Source organism: Excalfactoria chinensis, chromosome Z, assembly GCF_039878825.1.
Source record: "Excalfactoria chinensis isolate bCotChi1 chromosome Z, bCotChi1.hap2, whole genome shotgun sequence".
Taxonomy (NCBI): domain Eukaryota; kingdom Metazoa; phylum Chordata; class Aves; order Galliformes; family Phasianidae; genus Excalfactoria; species Excalfactoria chinensis.
This window is the reverse complement of record NC_092857.1, coordinates 53,508,833-53,521,519: the sequence shown is the minus strand read 5'-3', so window position 1 is coordinate 53,521,519 and position 12,687 is coordinate 53,508,833. Positions and strand designations below refer to the sequence as shown.

The window sequence follows — 12,687 nt, the reverse complement described above, 5'->3', positions numbered from 1 at the left end:
TAAATAGGTCTTTATAGTTCACTTTTAATAGGTAACTGTATGCATCAGTGGGCCATAAGTCAGAAAAGCAGGTGTGTAAAAATAGAAGACAAAACTTGACATTCACCAATGCTTATGGGCTGGCTATACCTATGTAGTCACTTTTAACTGCTGCACATCTTCCATTCACATGAGGGGAGATTTCCAAAGTGACAGAAGATAAAATATAGCCTTCTTAAATGAACTTACATTTACTTATCTCTGTTCTATAAATTCCTGGTTGATAAACTATACACTACCTATGGTAAAGCCTGTACACATGAACAATAACGTATCTCCCCTTTGCTTCTTTTCTGTTCTTTGCTCTCCACTGCTGGGTCGTGATAGTTTCTCCTATACTTACGGGTCTTTTTAAAATCATCTCATCACATAACACTGCACCATGTCACTTCTGGAATTCTGCCAACCTTGGATGCCTCTGGTACCTGGATTTTCATATGGTGGGTCTGACATTGGCTTACATAAAGGAGGACTATTAGGTTGGAGCCTTTATATACAATGCCACTACGTATCTACCTAAAATGATACTGGATTTCTCTGCTAAATATCAGAGCATATGAGAGAGAAACACATCTTGCTGGCATGCATTACCATGGTGACTTGTTTCTTCACTCCTTTGTATAGACTTTTAATTATATAGACTTTGTATAGACTATTACCATTTACCTTAAATTTCTTTTATCTTGATCCCGTTACTCAAAGCTATACAGAATGTTTCTTGTTTTGTTTTCTACTATGAAATGAAATCTCTTCAAGACCTTCATTCTGTTTTCAGCCTCTCTTGTGATACGTCCATTTCCCCCCAGTCCACCCTCTTGAACATTTATATCTCTTATTCATTCTAAAAGCCAATATATAGCTGGCTTAATAAGTACTTTTGAAATGCCACGCATCCAGGGAAGAAAAACAGGGCTAGAAATCTGAGGAGTCCAAAAGGTCCCCTAGGATACTGACAAGGAGGATGTAGGGCTGGGATTTCATCATAATTCCCTCAGAACAGAATAAACCAGCTGCAGGGCAGTTAAGAAAAGCTATTTTGTTTGCACTTCACGAAAAGTTACACCAGAAACTCAGAAAGCAGCTTCTTCAGAAGAGAATTTCTAGCATCCATTAATTCACAAAGGCAAAGAGCCATTCTTTCAAAATACATAGGGAGTAGTAACTAATACAGGATATCCTCAAAAGCACTCACCAAGTTGCAAGAAAACTATTCAGGACACAGACATGCAATGTCTGCAATTCCATTTCTGACTCTTCATAAAAAGAAGCTAAAATCACAGTTGGCAACGGTTCTAAAATGCAACAGTAATCCATAAATACTCCTTAATTTTCCTGTCATTGCAGAATTAAGCTACTTCCAGCTCACACAGATATTACCAGGTGTGCTAAATTGATGTCATTATAAACCATCAGGAAATACCCACAGAGACCTGTAGCAACATTTAGAAGTTTTGTTAAACAGCTGTGTGTTATAATTGATTTGTATTATTTAAAACAGCTAAAGCAAGTTATCTCCGGATGTAGAAAAGGGATGACTGAAGACTCCAGGGAGATTTAACTCACAAGAAAGCCAATCATAGGAACTTCATTTGAACATTTTAAGATTATTACTAGAGGAAGTGCAATTAAATCATCACCATTTATCAATTATCATTATAAAATACTATGCAACCTTATCATACTAATTTATTTATGAGAAGGTAACTAGATGATTTCTGCTTTCTGCAATAAAAATCATCTAGTCAGTAAAAACATCTGAAGGTGTTTTCCCTGAAAATGAATGTGACTTTCCAATGGTAATCAAAGGTAACAAAAGAAGTTCAAGTTTTACCTAAATTCTGTTTGTAACTGCATTGGCAATGTAGCTGCTAAACACCTGAACTCTTCAGAGCTTAGGCAGTGTTCCACTTCAGGTCCCAGATACGAAAGGCAAGAGTATGCACATTACATAAAAGACACAGAACATAAGTCCCTAATGCTCAGTTGACACTTGTGGATCTGTGACTTATAAATGGCAGCATGACTATTTTCCCCCCTAACCTACCAACCTTTTAAATCAAGGGTTAAATGTTAAGTAACATTATCCGATGACAGTCTTTTGTTCAATTTTTTCCTAACGGTGAATTGCTTGTAGAATTCTAAATGTTTTATTCTGTTCTGGAGCAAAGCCCCAAATGTTCTCTCTCTGCTGTTCACGTGTTCTGAGATTTCAAGCTTGTTTTGGTGATTTTGCCCAGTGACTTGCATTATATGATCCACGTCCCTGCAGGCAAAGCGTAACCCACATAACAAAATGGGTCAGCAGAAATGCAGAAGAGAAAAGAAACTGTGCATTTCAGTTCAAAACCCTGACCCACTTGAGGGCAAAAAACACGCTTTTTCTTGCAGACCTAACTTGTTTTGATCTGAGCCTTGCAGGCTATTGCTTAAAGCATCTTTTATAATTTCTGTGACAATTCTCTGATTTTCACTGTTGTCTTATATACAATCTGGCATGTGAATCTCTCGATTTACAAGGGGATGCGTTATACCAGCAGTTGCTGGCATTTATAATGCTACTGTGTTGGCACTGCTAATAGTGCCAGAGCTTTCCCACCCCTTCAACTCTGCCAGGGATGTACCGAGAACCATGCATTCCCTTCATATTCTGATCACTGGACTGAATGACCACGAGTGAATGCATGCTCACTGCCTGGTGCCTTCCTGCTCTCATCTAAAATTAAAACTACAGACCCCTTAAAGCTGCTTTCCCAGAGGCTCTCTCTCACAAACATGCAAAGAAGCACATTTTCAACCCAGGAACACAGCTGGGGCTTACAGACCCTGTTCAATACTGATGTGAAGCAGGCTTACATCACTCAAAACAGTGAAATTCAACAACCTTAAGCCACAGGTGCATAGCCTTCATGGAGAAGACATATGTACAAAAGATGTAGGGGAAAAAAAGGTAATTCTAAACTACATGTTTAGTAGAACTGCTGAAGGATCTCACTATCTCCAGCTTCTACCTGCCACCAGTTCAACATCATGCTTGAGGCTCAGTTTGTATTATTCTAGAATAAATGGTTTAACTTAGTCTGCAATGTCCTTATTTAATGGAATAATGCCTTGATGTGTTATGTTCAAAAGTATTTTGCTGTATAACTAATAATTTCTCTGAAATGTTCTTTCTTATATCCTAATTTCTGTTTGCCACTGGACTCATGGTCTGAACTTACCCTGGAAAAGTGTCACCAAGTCAAGATGTTCAGCACACCATACATTTTACTATCATAAAACACGTATTCGTAAGCCTCAGTTACATCTCTAGTTATAAGACACAGGACAGTTTTACTTCACTGTTCATTAAGAGTAATCTCAAGGTGGGAGTTTTCTGGTTTTCCTTTTGGCTCTCATTACTCTGGTTTTACGCATTTCAAGCATATTCTTTACACTTTACTCCCAGTAACACTGCATTATGATTTATTGCTTATACAGGGTTGCAGGCTCTTGCAGCACTTTGCATCAAACAGAAAGAAAGAAACCACTTTCTATTGAACGTGAACGTGGCTTTGGGCCATAGAGGAATCTGGAAGGCTGTACAGAAGGCAAAAAGACCTCTGAAGTGCACACAGCAGACATTTCTACACATTTTTGCATGTGGGAATATAATCTATCCACAAACAAGAACAAGTCATCTGGGAAATTCTAGAGATGATAACACTGAATGATTCCTACTACCTGACTATAGGGTTACCGGTCTCTATCTACCAGAAATGCAAGAAAATGCACTCAATGAAGGCAAAGTTAATTGAATCCTCTGCCTCTCTATGCAGAAACAATGATCATTTAACTACAAATTTTACACTTCAGCTATGAATCACGAAACTTCACAGTCTGAACTATAAAACTTTCTTGTAAAGATAGGCAGCTACCTGCTAGCATATTATTTTATTAAAATCTAGTTTTCTTATCTTCATCCTGCAGTAGACAAGCTGGGTAATTAACACTTTATTTAAAAGCATCTATTAAGAGAGTCTGCAAACTCACAATTAGAATTCAGAAATGCACAGCAAACACTGGATAACCAATGTCTGTGAGATTCCCAGGGAGCCATTATAATACATATAATAGTCTGTGGCTGCAAAAACATGAATGTTGCTTGTGTTCCCATGATTGAGTACCATTTACAAACAGTAATTAAGTTGTATTGGTTGAATTATGGGAACACCCGTAGACCTCAGCTGAGGTTACATTCCAGTTGTGCCAGCTGCTGTATTAAGAAACCTGTGTACCCAAAAAGAGCTAAGATCAAGAAGCCAATGATTGAAGCAGTAAGGGAACAGAGGCATCAGTATGAATGACAGAAAACTTCACAATTGGAGAGTCCAAAACTTGCACTTCAGGCCTGGAGCAACCAGCTCAGCTCTGAGCCATATGTCACTTTTCCTACGCGACTGTTTTCAAGACTGCCACCATGCAACTCCAGGAATATAGTATAAATTGCTGAAATAATCTAGTGACTTCAAGACCACTTCAAATAAAATGATTTGAATAGCTCTAAAACAAGGCAGTGATAGAAGAGTTCACTAATCTGTTTCCTCTTGTAAAACATGGTACTTATTAACCACTGATTCTTAAGCACAGTTGTCAGGAATAACACATTATCTGATAGAGAGATAATTTTTTTCTCCTTCAATCCTAGGAACTGCAAGTTTACTTAAAATAAAAAATTATACAGACTTTTCACTAAAATCAATTAACAGACGATCTGGGAAATACTGCATTACTACACAAAACATAGGTAAGTAAAACTACTTTTTTGATTACCCAGAAATCACCAAAACACTTCAAGATTGGCTTTGGAAAAGTATTTTTAATGAGAGATATTGCCACATTAAGTTTTAAGTGGTGAATTCTTCAAAATCAAGGTCTGAAAATGTTGTTGGTTAAGTGGCTCAAACAGTACCTCAGTAAGACTTTTGTTTGCATACAGGAGAGAAAGAAGACCAAGGAGGATTTGGGCACATATTGCATTCATCAATTGTGTAAAGGTCTAGTGGCTTCTCACCTGCTGTGTAATTGTGTCCCATGGTCCTTCCTGCAGACGAGCCTGGTAACACACATGAACACTTTTCCATATTTCATCCAGCGTTAAAGGTCTTCCATCTATGGGTGTGGAAAGGGGAAAAATTACCCTCAGTTAACACACTTACTTATGCAGGCTATATCTTTAGTAGGGAGCAGCAAAAGTAAATACAAAAATACTGATTCTCTGGAGGGAGAGGGAAACAATCACATAAAAATGTGACTGAGACACTTCTGGCCTCAAAACTCCAGAACAGCACAGCTCAAGGTCCTAACTGGATGTGTATATAAAACTATTCTGAGTTCTGAAAACTAACATGAATACTCTTACCTTCATTCTCTGTCACCTGAAAGCAACAACTTACTTTCCAGGTTGCAATTTGTAAAGTTAAAGTAATTACGTAAAACAACACTTGGGTAGAAGAGATTTAAAAACACTGCCTTTCAGTAACCTAAATGGCTGCATTGTTGCAGCAGGCTTATAGTTAGGATTATGCCACGGTATTAATGCCAACCGTTTTGAAAACAAGCATGTCAGTTTTTTTCCTGAATGTTTGTTTTTGACAAACAGCAATAGGGTATTTGGATATACTTTCAATAAGTAGCTACACCTTAGCATTTATTAGGTGTCAGAGACTATTATTCTGTGATAACTAGTTTTATTCTACTGACATTTTCATGTCTGTAAAACGAACAAGATTTATTCACCCAATTAACATTTGAATACCATGTTTAGGTGTAAGTTAAAATCAGCTGCCTACTGCCTCTGTTTCAGTCTCTGCACACATTTTATAATGCAGCTCCAAGTTTTGCCCTTACATAAGACAAAGCAGGAGCGATAAGATATGTAGCAAATGAAGTATCTGTGAAAGCAACAGAATATTCAGTAGGTATGCAAAGCCATCCTCTGGAAGGTGAGACTTGCTAGATCTTCATGTCCTATAGCCTATGATGGCAGATATCAAAGTTGCTCTGGAGACAGTCTAACACCTACTAAGAAATCTGGTACTAGTGTGTAAGTTTAGAAGGAAATATTTACACCCAGATCACCAGTGTACACGTAATACAGAATGTCACAGATGTTTTCAGTTTTCTGATTGCCTGCAAAGGCAATCCAGAACTCCCAGTGCAAGATGTAAAACAAACAACGCACAGTTGAATAAAAAATTTAATCTGCTCTTCTAGATTTTGCTCCGTACACCCTTGTATTTGTGAATTGTTGGAACATCCCTTGAGCAAACGCGGATTATACAAATGGAATTTATTATTCTAACTTTAACTATCTCTAACTGTTTAACTAACTTTAACATCTACAGAAATTATCAAATACATAACAAGTATTAAGCACTTTATAGTTAAAAATCACCAGAGTTTTGCTTATACTTCATGTATGAAAAGCAGTACATGTTCCATCATATTTCAGTACAGAATTATTTTCATTTCAGATGAAAACATGAACAAATTTAAACTAAAACTTTCATTACCTAAGTGAGATCACAGTAAAAAATATCACTAGTTATTACAAAGTGATTGCAGTGTTTCATATAGGAAATAAAAAAACACTGATCTGGGCATTCTGATCACGGATTTACATAGCAAAATATGTTTGGATTTAAGCCCCCCTCAAATTTTGAATTTTCTTCACAAATTTAATATGTTACACTAAACATTAAATGAGCTTGAAATCAGTCATTTTTTTTATTTTAATTGAGTAACATTTCATACATACTCCCAAGAAAATTCCTATAAATTCTTAACCAAGCTCAAGCTCAGCCCAGCTTGGTTTCCAAGAAGATGGGAAGATGACTACAGCAAGAAAGAAAAACTTCTCTATACTTTACATGGACATGAGGTTCAGCCACAAGCTGGGAACTGTATGACTCTTGCAAAAGGACAGGTGATTAATAGGAAATTTCCACATTGCCCCTTGCAGAATGAAGACCTGAAAGGCTAGCATTTTTTCTCTGCATTAAAGAAATAAAATACAATAACCAAACTAAAACAATATAGAATAAAAAAAATACATTAAGATCCCAAATCCACGACAGAAGAAATAGAAGAGTTTGAAGTTTTGGTAGTCTGTTTTGTTTTTGTTGCTGTTTCCATGTTGGAATTACAGGTATTTATGATAAAACTCATTTCAGGTAATCTGACTTGATGTGGGTCTTACATTTTAAACTCCTCGCTTGTGTGAGGATGATACAACTGAAGCCATTTTACTCCCAAGCTCCCACCCTTGCACAAGTAGACACATCTGTATTCTCTGGGTACTTTTACTCCAATTCTGCAGGGCTGCCAGCATTCACAGGTTCAGCAGCCCACTTTGTGTCTCTGCAATCCCCAGACATCCAGCTGGGCAGACAGGCCAGTAGAAAACTGTTGCTGCTGGCAATGAGGGGCCTGTGGAACTCACCAGGCCTAGCAGCCATTGGGCCTTGCTGTTCGTGCATCTCTACACTCAACTCTCTGCAGTGGAGCTCAATTCAGAAAGCACTGCCAGAAAAGGAAGGCAGCATCAAGCAAAGAGACATGGCAGTAGAGGAAGGTGTGGGCTTCAGATTCACTCAGCAATGTATTAATTTACCCATCAACCACACAGAGGCTGAGGTGTCTGCTGCTCATATCAAGCCCTGCACTAGGTTTAGCTGGAAGCTGGTGTGTCTATAGAGGAGAAAATTTCATGGTTTTGTGTAATTCAGCTTACTAAATAATCAAACAGTTTGCTACAAAGAGTGAAAGGAAAGGTATACCATGCAGCAGGAGCTGTGTGTGGGCCAGCCCAGGCTTACGGTACCTTTCTGAAACACTGTGCTCATAAAGCTACAAACCTGCACACCAGACATCATTAGTACCAACACAGGTGAAATGCAGACTTGATGCAACAAACATGACATCTACCCTGCAAGAGAGGCCAAAAGTGCCTGAGAAACAACCAACAAACGTTTATTTTATGAGAAAGGTGCTAAAGGACAGGAACAAAAACCTCCTAAATATTGGTTCTGCCTCTGCCATTCACTAGCTGTGGGCTTGAATCAATTGGTTCAATTACACCAGCCTTCCTGTTGGAAGCTCACATCAGTATGGTTTAGACTGTCTTGGCTATAATAAACTTTACTGAGAATGTCTCGTTGAAATGAGCTGGTCACTCATGTCATCATAAGCTAGTTAGGAGTAGTTTAAAAGCAGATGGGCTTTTAAATTTGTTTTTGTTTGTTTGTTTTTTATGGCCAAAACCATGATACAACTCATTCTTACAGGACAAGGTCTTAAGAAGTATTTTTCTGAGAAAAAACAGAGTGGTTGCATGCTTCTGACTTCAGAGAGTAAGCCTGATTTCTGGAAAGCGCATCCATCATGCTTAGCACTGTTATGAAAACAAAAAGTCACGCCTTTGGAGTTGGAGGAAGTTACATTATCTCACAAGCTGTCTCTCTCTAAATACTCATTAGCATGGCTTTTATTGTCAGGGACCTATCTATGTCAGAGAACTAGACATATTTTGAACAGGTCAATTTGAAAATCCCCTCTTTGCTCTTTCCTAGGTGAGTGAGGCTGTAGTCTTTACTGACTCCCATTAGTCCTGCTCTTTTTTGGTGCTTTGCCACTACTAACGATTATTCCTCTGCCTTTGTAGGAAAAAGAAGAAGCAAACTGAGACAAGTCATTCTTTTCTTGCAGGGTGTTTCCCGACTGATGCCTGTGTTCACCTGTGAATTTGTTACTGCTGCCTCACTGTCAGTGCAAGAGTTGCTTGAATGTAAGGCTTTAGATGAAGACGATTCAGGAAAAGAACAAAGTTCCTTGACATCTTAAAGATGAAGAAAAGGGGAAAATACTCTGCTGATTAAAGAAAGCTTACTGGACCTAGCCCAGCCCATCTGGCTGATGCCAGCACTGAAGGGAAAGGCTAATTGCCTAGACCATCTGTCTCTAAGAGGGCTAATTGCTGACATCAGATCTCAGCAAGGGTTCATGCATTTCTTCAGCTACCTCTTTGGTAATCTCAGACGCCAGAGAATGGCCCCCATTCTTGAAAGGTACAGCATAGATAAAACTGATTTTGGAGAACAAGCACCTAGTTCTCTGACACTGTGAGGTACGGAGGACCACTGCCTGATCTCCTGACACAGACTAGGACTTTCTTAGATGTGTATGTATATATCCTAAAATCATCTTCTTGTCTCCCACAGTATTTTCAATCATTCCTCCAGGCAGTCATCACGTTTCATCATTTTCAGTCCAAGTATGTCCTTGCATAGAACAAGATTACCCCTGCAAACCTATTCCCAGAGACTACCAAAAAGTTCCAATGCTCTTCAGAACATTTTAGTTCTGCAATTGTACTCGTACCTTGTACTACCTTACATACTTAACTCTGACCAAGGGGGAAAAAAAAAAGGATGCGGGGGGACGACCTAAAGATGAATAACATGAAAGATGAATAAGATGAAAATAAGTCACAAAATGCCATTTAAAAAGCAACAAGGATAAAGATACTATGTAGCTTTGCATCTTTTGCCTTCTTCCAGAAAGGACTGACCTGCAATTTTTTTTTATCATTTTTTTTTAGCACTCCTTGCTAGCAGAAAGGAGTGAAAACCAGACGTCTTCACTTACACAAGCTCCTGAAGATGCAAACCCTGCCAAGGAGGATAGGAAAAAAACTCCACAGGAATATTTTCTGAAGTCTTTTTCCTAAGAGTTTCTCCTGAAGTCAGTGAAAATTCACATATGATGGAAGGAACAAAGGATTTAATTGTTCTAGAAAAGTTCTCAGAGTCTATTTGGAATACTGCACATTTGGACAGGCCAGCACCAGCTGCTATTATAGCACACAAAGTGAGGAAGTGAATACTGCAAAACAAGCAAAACTACTTAGTCAGGTTGAGCAGAAAAAATATTATTTCCTAGGCAAGCCTCGAGTTGCAATGGCCACTTAACATACCGCCAGAGAGGAAGCAGAGTGTTAAATCCAACCTCCCTGCTCTTCTGCTGGGGAAGACAAGACAGGGCAGGGCTGTGAAAACACTGAAAGGATTATAACTCACCTTCACCTCTTGCAACATGCTCTAATTAGCATGAGGATCAGTATGGACAGGATTCAAGGGAAACCATGAGTAGCTCACAAGAGACTTGTGAAGAACCCATTCTGCTAGTTAATCTGCAAACAATAGCAGGAATTTAGAGTGGGAAATCGATGCAGGTCTCAGAAGATTCTTCCCCGTCTGTTTCAGACAAAGAATGCTGCGAGTATTTCTAGCTGTCCAAGAAACACGGTGAGAAGCCTATCCCAGAAAGACTGTGACCCTTGTAAGGAAACAAATATTAGAGTTTCCCACAAAACAGACTCAGAACAAGACAAAAGATACCTTTCTCAGCGCAGGTGGCTGTGACTGCACGTTTCTCGAAACCCCACTCTGGGGCCTTCAGATAGCACAGACACAGGCAAGTAAATTATTTGCAGTTATGACAGAATGCTTTGTTTTCAAAACTAAACTATGCAGAACTAAAACCAGAGAATATTAGCTGAAAATAGTCTTGGAGAAGTACTTAATACCAGTATTTAGAAGTCTTCTCTCTTGAAGAGTTAGATAATGCTAGAAAATGGTAAATACGAAAGACAGGCTAGGTGACTTTAGGAATTACCTGAAAAGATCATTGTTTTCCATCGTGAAAGGTTCCCAAGAAGCATTTAAAACCATAATCTTACTTGCAAGAACAATAACAGACTTGTACTGCAAGGGGAGCTGTTGGCACGTAATACTACGACTGTGCATTAGATCATCCACTAGCTTCTGTAAAATCCACTTCCAGATATAAGGAGTCATGTTTCAACACCTCCGATTCCCTGATGCTGACAAGCTAAACAACTTGTTTTGTCTCTGGGAGCTCTTCTCTGGTGATTAACTGCTTATGGTGAATACTAATTATATGAAAGTACAGTACAGTCGAAATAGTGTCCTATTTCTTCTACCTGCAACATCTCCATCCTCTTCTGTAGAAACTCTGTGCTATTAATTCAGCTGAAACCAAGATTATGACATTTTTCAGGACCTCAAATAGGTTAATCTGTCTCTTCCAAGCAAAACTTCCCTCACCCTTCTGTCTCCACAATAAGTTTAAAAGCAAAACACTGCACATTTATAAACACTTGCAATAGAACAGAAATTTGCAGCAGGATGTGTGCAAATGAGTTCTGGTGGTGGAAGGCAGAGCAATGTCCCCTATTCCCCATGTCTCAGTTTGAAAATTTGCCCCAAATTATCCATTTGTGAAACTGCACCTCCAACTAAAATCTTTTCACCAGGGAACCTATGAGAATTTGTTCTTCAATTTTAAGTCTAAAGTGCCTTTTAAAACGCTAACACTGCAAAATTAGAAACCATTAAACAATATAAGGCAGAGAGTGATTAAATCTACCAAACACATTCAAAGCAGCTTAAGCTACTTTTTAATTAAAAAGAAAAAGATATCTCTGGCAACATTCAGACATCTTTATCTAGATAAAGTTGGGAGATTATTCAAAACACAAAAGATGCTGATGCTACCATGCAGGAGACTGAACAAAATGACTTGAAGATTTCAATCCCTCAGCCCTTGGTACACAGTCATTGGGTACAGAGGAAGAAAGCACAGCCAGTGCTGCAGTATGATCACTCTATGCTTGCTGATTAAATAAGTGACACTAACGTTGGCCTTGGAGGGAGGCTCTGTGTTCCTCCTTCCTTCCTGACAGGATGGTGACTGAAATCACAGTGGCTGAAGCAATTCAGTAACGCATAACAAGATGTACATTTTAGGAGGAAAAAATATCTGTTAGTTTCAAAAAACAGTTTTCATAGAGAGAAAAAGGCAATACTTCATCACTACTATTTTTTTATTATTATTTTTTTTAATGAGCAAAGTTAAATGGAAAACAACAGACATATTTAAAGGTATACTTAGACCCCAGCCTTGGGACTCAAATTCAGGCTTCAGAGACACAGACACAGTTCTGCTGAAGCACTGTAATTATGTCCACTTATTTCATAGCCAAATTCAGACCTGCAGCTTTAAGGTTTTTGTATTCATTTAAAGAAAAGAACAAGAAAAATGACCAGTAGTTTTAGTCAACCACAGGCAAGATGCCAGGAGCCAAAGTTCAGCCTCCTTCAGGCTGAGATGATATCATCTATTCCAAGGTCCTGAAGCTCTCTGTCTGGAATATTACAAAATTTACTGGTGAACAGCCTCATCTCTTACTTTCTTATTACACATGATCATTACTCTGTTTCTCTGCTTAATATAAAATTTGAGTTTTTAACATCTATAGCATCTGACATATTTTTCTACATTACTGTCTAACAGAAAATGGGTCTTACCTAAAAAGCAAGCCCTAAAATAAAGCACAGGTACTTGGTAGCTGCTGGAATACAAGACATGATATTCATAGCGAATTATTTCTTCTGTTGCACAGACTCCAGCTACTTGAGAATCATCCGAAGATTCCTAAAGCAAAAAACACAAACACAAAATTATATCAAGTTTTGTATTTCTATCAAGAGGAAACTGATTACAACGGTTGTAATTAATAAACATACA

General features: G+C 38.3%; 1 protein-coding gene across 2 annotated transcripts in view; it reads right to left on the bottom strand.

The window, feature by feature from the left end:
• ATG10 (autophagy related 10) overlaps positions 1 to 12,687 on the bottom strand; it is a 79,511-nt gene that overhangs the window by 14,785 nt on the left and 52,039 nt on the right. For both annotated transcript variants that reach the window (XM_072359410.1, XM_072359411.1), the window contains exons 4-5: positions 12,468 to 12,594; positions 5,090 to 5,187 (exon numbers count right to left, since the gene is read on the bottom strand). In XM_072359410.1, coding sequence (XP_072215511.1) covers positions 5,090 to 5,187; positions 12,468 to 12,594 — 225 coding nt within the window. The remainder of the gene's footprint in view (positions 1 to 5,089; positions 5,188 to 12,467; positions 12,595 to 12,687) is intronic.